Below are 9,652 nucleotides of genomic sequence, written 5' to 3' on the forward strand. Positions count from 1 at the left end.
TTTTTCTTTGCTATACTTTAAGCAGGACAAAGTAGTGAATTACAAAGCATCGCTAAAAGAATGCCCATACATTTAATTTTAAAAAAATTGAAATACACATATGCATAAACCAGATCCTTGAACAGCACACTCTAACTACATTAAGGACATCTTTAGAACCCAGATTGATCAGAACGCATATTACAAGGAAGGTTCTGCTCCACCAGATGCAATCTACAAAAAAAAGTAATCTTGATTAGAGAGCATATTACAAGAAGTGTTACCATAATTGCAGTTGAGCATGTTTATCTATCTTGATAATGTTGCGATTTGTCCTCTGAGAGTAGCTGACAGTGCTAGAAAAAATTGATAATATATAAACATAAAGCAAATGTCTAAGAAATTAAATAAAAATTGAGCAAGACAAACCCAAATCCCATTGAAGAATACATAGGCTTTTAATTAGTTGCCTTCATAAGTCCATATAATCTCTTGTTACCAGATTATTACTGCAAAAGGATAGCAAAGAATAAAATTATAAGGAAGGAAAAATATTAAATTTACACCCTACCCATTTCCTATACATAATTTTCAAAACCAGAAAAATAAATTAAAAATTGGAGATGAAATTACTACCTACCATTCTTCAAAAGGTTCCAGCTCTTCCATAATCCTACAATTAAAGAATCGTTAATTAGTGCCGTTTAATATTTTGCAAAAAGATATAGGCTTCTATCCCAAGAGAGGGAAAAACAAATCAAAAGAAATTGGAGAATCATGGACAGAGTGCCTATTATATGTGGATGTTAACTAAAAGAAAGAAAGAAATGAAATAGTATTATTATCATATCACAACAACAACGTATAATACCTAATTATACTACAAAAAAATTAACTTTTGTCGCTGCGAAAAGTTAAAAATTTGCTGCTGAAAGTTTTTAGTGGCAACAAAAAGTTGCCATAATATCGCCGTAAGAGCTCTTAACGCTGATTTTATCTGTGATGACAATAAAAGTCGCCACTGAAAGTAAAAAATTAGAAGCAACAAATGTCGTAAAAAATAAAATTTGTCACCGCAGAAAAATAGTCGTTGTTAAAAGTTGAGAAAACCACACATCTGCTACAATCAAATAATCACTACTGAATGTTAAGTATTAGCAGTGACATTTGTCACTACAGAAACTATCAATCAGCGGCAACTTTTTTGTCGTTGTTGAAAAGTAATGTTAGTTTTACCCACCCTTATGTTGCCACCTCACACCCTCCACGTGTTACCATGTCACCTCTCCACATGGCGCCATGTCACCCTCCACGTGGTGCCTTGACCTCACACAATGTGGCACCATGTCACCCTCCATGTGTCGGACCCACCTCACACCATGTGTCATCACTTTACCAATTTATATTTTTATTTCACAAGTTACCTCCTTTAAAGTTTGAACTCATGACCTCCTCCTTTTGTATCCAATCATTTTGCCATTGAGTTGGAGTGAACTTGCAGTCTATTACTGCATAATTAAATATATATATATATATTATTATTATTAAACTATACAAACACACACACACACACACACACACACATATTGAATATTAAATATTATAAAATCTCATTGCTATCATTAAATACTTCAATTTAATTCTTTTAATTTATTCAAATTATATTATTTATTTTTTCTAAAGTAAAATATAAATATAGTTGATACAATATCATTTGTATTATTTATTTTAATTTTTTTACTTCTTGAGGTTATTATATTATTTATTTTAATGTTCATATTTATAATTATAATATAAAAAATATATAAGAATAAATAATAAAAATATAGATGATTATACATTAGTTCATAATTATTTATTTTTCTAGCTAGTTTTGTTTAAAATTTTATTTTTACTTTTAATTACCAATAACTCTAAAGTAATGTAATTGTGTTGTTTTTACATTACACTTTACTTTTTTAATTAGTTTTCATTTTTAAATTATAATTTTATAAGAAAATTATAAAATATATTATCTAATTTTTTTATATTTATGTCGCAAGATAGCATCAAACAAAAAAATCATATAGCATCACATACATTGATATATTTCATATATTGTAAAACTTAAAAGCATAATTTTAGAATATCTCATTTTTCTTCTTTTCATCTTTCTCTTTTCTATAATTAGCTATCAAATTGAAAACATCTAAACTGACATCAGGCTTTAAAGTTACTGGTATTAAATGTAGAACTTGAATTGAAAAATTATATTAGATGAAATATCATTCTATGAATGAATAAATTTAACTATCACATGTCTAATTATTATAAACAAGTAGTGTTATTATTTAAAATATTAATTTAATCATAAAATATTTAAAAATAGAGACTCATTACTACATTATATGCATTCCAAATTAAAAAATCAAACATTAGATTTTTGAATGAATTTATCACTTCACATAGGAGTATCCATTAGTCAATTCAATTAGATTTGGTGTTATTTGACCAAAACCAGTTAACTAAATTGGCCTAAATAGTTGTATTGAATTAAACCAAATATTACTTGATAACAAAAATTGACATAAAATAATATGGTTTGGCTTAATTTTTTACTCTAACTTATTAGCATTAAATAATACCTTAACCTTATTTTAAAATAATTTTATTATTTTAAAGTTACAATTTAACCATAAAATATATTAAATAAAAATTCATTATGTTATTTTATATATTCATTATAAAATTACAATAATACAATAAAATTAATGTATTAAAAATTTTAATATTAGATTAAACAAAAATAATAATGTCAAAAATATAAAATCAAACTTTCAGCAGCGACTTTGAATGTTGCCGCTGAAAGTGAGACTTCTAATGGTGACTCAACAAGTTATCACTAAAAGTCTTACTTTCAGCGATGATAATATAAAGCTGTTGTTGATTGTCAACATTCAGCAGTAACTTATATGTTGTCACTAAAACTTGTAACATATTTATTATAATGTTAGTTTTTAAGAAATCATGATACATTTTAAAATATGTTGATAATCAACAACGACTCTAAAAAGTTATTGTTAATTGTCAACTGTCAGTGGCGACATAGAAGTCGCTGTTGAAACTTAGACCTTCAACGATGACATACACTTGTCGCTTTTAAAAGTTTGACAATCAGTGGCGATTATATATTGTTGTTGCAAAAATTCACCCTTTTTGTGACAACTTTTTTTGTTATCACAGATTGTTCATTTTCAACTGTGACTTTTTAGAGTCGCCACTGAAAGTTTTTTTTTTTTTTGGTAGTGTAACATGGACTAAATTGTTTAACAAGGCATATCACATCTCTCCAATTTCTTCTCTCTAAGTACTCGTGAATCATGCCTCTAAGTCTGTTCACCAAATTCATAATAAAGTGTTATTGATAGGATGAAAGGCGTAATCTAATAGAGTACTGAGCTGAAAGGCCAAGACTGTAACTGATTAATTCATTAAACAACTTACTGGCATTTGTAGAGGCATGACAGGAGAGAGAACGGTGCAAGGAGCATCATAATACCTTTTGATATTCCATTGATCTGATTTTTTGTAAAAACCAAATCCCTGCAGACCTGGCCGCTAGTATCATTACTTTTTTCCCCATCACCCTTAGATTTCATGAGCAATTTCTTCTTGAAACTCAGCAAATAAAATTTGGTAACAATCACTTTGTAAATTTGTGTCTAAACATACTTAAGCAAATGGGGTTTCATGGATATAAATAAGCTTCAATGGATTGTCAAAACAATATGCACTGAAAGTTTCATCAAATATTAGGTTTGTAATAAAAAACAACAGGATGTCAAAACCATGTGAGCTGAAAGTTTCATCAAATATTAGGCTTATGATAAAAATGAACTCATTTTGCGTCAAAAGTTTCAATAAATATTAGGTTTATAATAAAAAAGAATGGGCTTCTAGAGTAGTGTGTTTTATAATCATCAAATGACTCCAATTACTTGTGATGAATGTGGTTGAAATTCACAAAGCCATTAATTGCATGAGTGGACAAAACTTATCATTTTAATAATCTTGAAAAGTGTGATTTACACCTCGAAATAATATGACATATAGCTGTTTTCTTGGTTTCATGAACAGCTGAAATTAAACAACTAAATTAAAGTAATATCATTTTAAAAGTAATATTAGCATATTCCTTACGCCTGACGTTAGAAAAACTGAAATGAAATTATATATAATTGACTTACTTCATAATTTTCTGCGTTTCCTTTCATATGAAAAATGTTTCATTTTTATTGTCATGGGAATCAATTACGGTCTTTTTCCATAGCTTTAACACGGTATAGACCTCTAAAAATTAGTGGATTTTGACAATAAAATCTAGGTTGTACTATCAGCATTTTTGCTCCTGAGAACCATTTTTTATTTCAATAATACTCAATTTGAGAGGATTGGTACCATGTGAAGTTCCCCAATATACTATGTCATTGAAAACTGAGTGACTTTTGGATAAAATTCTTTGACTTATTTTTCGCTAGCTTACTTTTGGATTGTCGAACGTGAGTTTGGAAAAGTTTCAAACTATGCAATTTTTTTTTTCCAATTTTTGATAATTTGATTACTTTAAGGTTTAAAAATTTCATTTCTATCCATACCTTTGTTTCAAAATGTAAAGTGAACTTTAATAATCTCGCTCTGTTATTATTGGTTGGATTACAATTATTTTGTTGCCTTTTTCCTTTGAGTTCAATATCAATTGAATTAGTTTACCCAGTTTTAACACTATATATCATATAAGATTAGTAGTATAATAATAATAACTTTCTCTATAAATTTTACCCCAAAATATTTTAGATATTTATAGAGAAAGTTATAATTATTATAACTATTAATCTTTTATGATACATATGTTACATTGGGGTAAACTAATTCAATTTTGCATTAAATTGAATAGATAAAAGGACCACATAACTGTCCCACCAGTAATTAAGAAAAAGGCTAGATCATTAAAGATCACCTTTTAGAGAGATTAATTAAAACTTTATATTTTTGAAGTAAAGATATGGACAGAAATGAAATCTTCGAACCTTAAAATAATATAAATACAAAAATTAGAAAAAAATTGAACCATTTGAAAACTTTTCTAAACCCACCCTTGACAAATCAAAATAGGGGCGGAACTAGAATTTTTAGTTTAGGCGGGCCGTGATTAATTATAAAAGATATAAGATAATTGAAGAAAAGTTATGAGATGTGTATATATATATATATATATATATATATCTCATAAACATTTTAACATATTCACGTTCTTTACACATATATAATCAAAACAGACATTTATACTTTTATTTTTTAAGTTTTACCTATCGATTCATGACATAAAAATAATCAGTTATCATGTTCTGCAATAAACCTTTCAGTAATTTTTTTCAATATAAAATATCGTTAAATTATTGAAGAACTATCTTCCATACCTTTTTTAAAATAAGTTTTATAGTTTTAAAAGATCATTCAATGGTTCTTATTGATATTGAAAGAGTCGGTGCAAGCTTTAGTAAACTATCAGTCAAAGGGTAAAAATTGAACTTTTCAGAATATTAAAAAAGAAATTAGACCTTTCAGCCTCTACAATCTTTTGACATAATTTGCCTATAATAGTCAAGTTATGAAAATTAGGATTTTTGAGTACCTCAAGATCATATAATATTATAATTCACATTCCAATTGAATCGTTCTTTATCAGAAAAATCTCAAGAGTAAAAGTTTTCAACAAGATTGCACATGTTCTTCATATTAAATGATTTAAATGTATCCTTAGAATTCAAACTTGTGTTCAATTTATATAATAAATTCTATTACTTGCTTTCTTAATTTATTATTTAATTATTTCAATTGATAAACTATGACATATTAAATATATCAATACAATAATAATATTCAATTGTCACATAATTTGGGTCAATGAGACCAAATTATATCAAAGTGCAAAAAATTATATTAGGAATTTTAATAACTTAGTTTTTATGGAAAAAAAACTTTTTCTATAAGATTATTCCAAATATAACTTGTTCTATACTCTTAACTCTTCAATAACTGATTATTAAAGTTTAGGAAAAGTTAAATTTTAATAGTGTCAAATATATGTTTAAAAGCTAAAATATAAAATTCTTACATTTTACTAAAAAAATTAAAAAAGTTAGGGGGTCGTCCCTCTTCTTGGTCCCCCCTTGTCTACCCCACTAGTCCAGAAGTAAGCTAGTGGAAAATCAGCCATCATTTTTTCCCGAAAGTCTCAAGCTTGTTAAAATCCCACTATCACAATCTAGATGTTATTGTCAAAATCCACTCATTTCTATAGTCCATACCATGTCTTAAGTTATGGAAAAAAAGACCATAACCAATTTCCATGACTATTAAAAGGAAATATTTTTCATATGAAAGGAAACTTAAATAAATATAGAATAAATCAATTATATTTATGTTCATTTGAATTTCTTAACATCAAGTGTAAGAAATACACCATTGTTGCTTTCAAAATGATATTATTTTAATTATTTAATCTCAACCGTTCATGACACTGAGAGAAAAAATATATATTATCTCGAGGTGTAAAATCACACTTTTCAAGATTATTAAAATGATACGTTTTGTGCACTCATGCAATTATTGCTTTTGAATCAAAATCATTGATCATTATAAGGAATTTGAGTCATTCGATGAAACTTAGAAAACTCATTATTCTAATAGCATATTATTTTTTTATCATAAACCTAATGTTTGCTGAAATTTCCAATGCATACTATTTTGAGAGTCCATTATTTTTTTAATTATAAACCTAACATATAAGAAATTTTCAGTGCATACAGTTTTGACAGCCCATTGTTTTTTTTATCATAACCATAACATCTAATGAAATTTTCCGTGCACATTGTTTTGACAATCTACTGTTTTTTTTCACCTTAAAGCTTATTTATATCTATATGACCCCGTCAGCTTAAGTGTGTTTAGACACAAACTTACAAATTGATTGTTACCAAATTTTATTTGCCTTGGGTTTCATGAAGAACCTACTCATGAAATCTAATGGTGATGAAGAAGAAAGTAATGATACTAGTGGCTTTTGCAGCAAGGCTTTGGTTTTTCAGAGGAATCAGATTAATGGAACACCAAAAGGTATTACATTTAAACTGTTTTTTTTTTTCCTGAGTTGTTTGATATGACTCATATTCCTTTTAAATCAAATTAAGTGGTTTTACCTTATCTTTGCAATTTCAACCAATCTATAGAGATTGAATACCAACTGTTTGGTGAAGAATTTAATAAGCGTTGTTTCGTTATGTCTTTTTTTTTTTTAATCCTTAGTGTTTTTGCAATACAAAAGGATCAGACGAACCCGATCGATTCGATCTGCTTCGGAACCACAGGGATGCATGGACATATGGTGAGGAGTTTGGAATGGTAGGCAATTTCATCGTCACTTTTCAATTTATTTGTGTTTTTGAAAATTATGTATATATAGAAAATTGATAGATTGTAAATTTAATATTTTTTCCTTTTAATTTTTCTTTGCTATACTTTTGTTGTTATAATCTGGTAAAAGTAGATTATATGGACTTAAAGGCAACTAATTATTATTTAAAGTATATTTATTGTTCTTTAGGATTTGGATTGTCTTGCTCAATTTTTACTTCTTAGACATTGGCCTTTCGCTTATATATTTTCAATTTTTTCTAGCACTGTCAATTATTTGCTCCTGCAGAGGATAACAGATCCTAACATTTCCAAGATAGATAAAAAAGCTCAACTGCAACTATATGGTAACACTTCTTGTAATACGGCCTCTAATCAAGTTTATTTGATTATTATGTAGATTGCATCCTTTGCGTTGGTGGGACAGATTCAGATCAATCTGATGTCTAAAGATGTCCTCAATATATACTGTGTTGTTCAAGGATTTGGTGATCTCTTTGCTAGCTACACTCCTCAGTTAGATAATATTGTTCTTGAAGAGAACACAAAAAAGGTAACTTATGTAAATAAATGTGTTTGCATATGTGTATTTCATTTTTTTTAATTAAATGTAAATGAGCATCCTTTTAGCATCCTTTGTAATTCACTACTCTTCCTTCTTAAATTTAATGAATTTCAAAAGGAAAAAAAAATTGTATTATAACATTCAATAATTATTTTGAAAGTATGATTTTTTTACATTATTATTTTTATTTTGCAAGGTTAGTATTACACAATATATGTTGTGTAGTTTCTTACAAATGTTGAAAATTCAGGTCAAGGATCCTGACTTCAAGCATACAACTGCATATGAAAATAAGGCAGCTGTAAATGGAAGTTCTAATGTACTGCTTCTTTTACATCTGTATCTATTGACAAGCATATAAGATTATCGCTGTTTAGATATATTCAAAACAGTTCAATAATTTGTTCATCATAGTCTGCATAGAAGTAAAATATTCTCAATTTAGCATAGTCAGCTATCTCTTTTCATAGTTAATAATACCAATTTAGATTTATAGTCTTGAGGCCAAATTGCACAATATACATATATATATATATATATATTGCTTGCCCGTGTTTTTGCTGGTTGATTGCAGATTTTATAGCTCAATGGACTTGATTATAATTTTGCTCCATTTGTGCAACGTGTAGGAGTTCCATCTATCATGTGCACTATGGAAGATGTCATCATTCACATAAACAAAAAATGTCTCAAAAGCAAGCCACTGATGTAAGTGAAAATGATTGAAAAAAGCGGAGGCAATGGGAAGTATATCGCATATGAATGTACTTTTTCTGGTTCTGCTTTGTAATATTATGCTGTCATTGGCTTTTTTCTTTTTTTTTTTTAAATATGTAAGAGGTTAATTAGTTTGGGATTTAAAAGCACTGAAGCATTTTGGTGTGGTTAATTAGTTTGTTGGTTTGTTTTTTTTTCCCGGTTTTGTACATTGGACCAAACTGATCTGGGGCCATGACAATCATCAGCTAAGAGAAATTTTTTACAAAATGAATTAATGACAATTAGATTATATAACACTTGCCCCGAGTGTTATCCAAAAATCACACAATTCAAATAAACTAAGTGTGGTTAAGGAATTAATCCTAAAACCAACTTAGGAAACAAACCATTTAAAGCCTTTAAAAAAAATTTATAGGTTCTACCAATAGCATGCGGAAGCAAGCTAGACGAAAGTGAAATAAAAAGATGCTATCATGACAGCATTTTCTGGGCCAACTTCCGGGAGGCACCGTTTCGTCATTCGACCTCCGATCAAAGTGATTTTAAAACTCACACGTCACATTCAAAGGGTACTATAAGTATACCAAATTTCAAAAAGATCCAACGGTCGGATTGAAAATTAGACATGTTTAAAAATTGGTTATTTTTGCTGTCATGACAACTAAAAAGCTGTCAGGACAGCACTTTCGGACTAAATTTTGGAGTGCACCATTTCATCATCTGACCTCCGATCGTAGTGATTTTAAAGCCCACATGTCACTTTTAAAGAATACTATTAGCATACTAAATTTTGGAAAGATCCAACAGATGAATTGAATTTTATACAGGTTACAACATCAACACTGTAGTTGTCATGACAGCAATTTAATGCTGTCATGACAGCACCTCCAGACCAAATTTCGGAGTGCATCATTTTTCCGTCCGATATCTGATCGA

General features: G+C 28.4%; 1 protein-coding gene across 3 annotated transcripts; it reads left to right on the plus strand.

Moving 5' to 3' along the window:
• Positions 1 to 6,978: 6,978 nt before the first annotated feature.
• Positions 6,979 to 8,938, plus strand: LOC129299223 (probable glutamate carboxypeptidase VP8). 3 transcript variants are annotated; one of them, XM_054937699.1, is made up of 5 exons: positions 6,979 to 7,134; positions 7,324 to 7,419; positions 7,832 to 7,984; positions 8,247 to 8,315; positions 8,626 to 8,938. In XM_054937699.1, the coding sequence occupies exons 1-5, from the start codon at positions 7,045 to 7,047 to the stop codon at positions 8,671 to 8,673; spliced, it is 456 nt and encodes a 151-aa protein (XP_054793674.1). In that variant the 5' UTR covers positions 6,979 to 7,044; the 3' UTR covers positions 8,674 to 8,938. The 3 variants fall into 3 exon arrangements, with proteins under 3 accessions (XP_054793674.1, XP_054793667.1, XP_054793682.1); XM_054937692.1 differs by having other exon boundaries at positions 7,343 to 7,419; XM_054937707.1 differs by lacking the exon at positions 8,247 to 8,315 and having other exon boundaries at positions 7,343 to 7,419.
• The last annotated feature ends 714 nt before the right edge of the window (positions 8,939 to 9,652 follow it).

Source organism: Prosopis cineraria, unplaced genomic scaffold (assembly GCF_029017545.1).
Source record: "Prosopis cineraria cultivar Desert tree isolate PC_DT_omini unplaced genomic scaffold, ASM2901754v1 PC2, whole genome shotgun sequence".
Lineage (NCBI taxonomy): Eukaryota > Viridiplantae > Streptophyta > Magnoliopsida > Fabales > Fabaceae > Prosopis > Prosopis cineraria.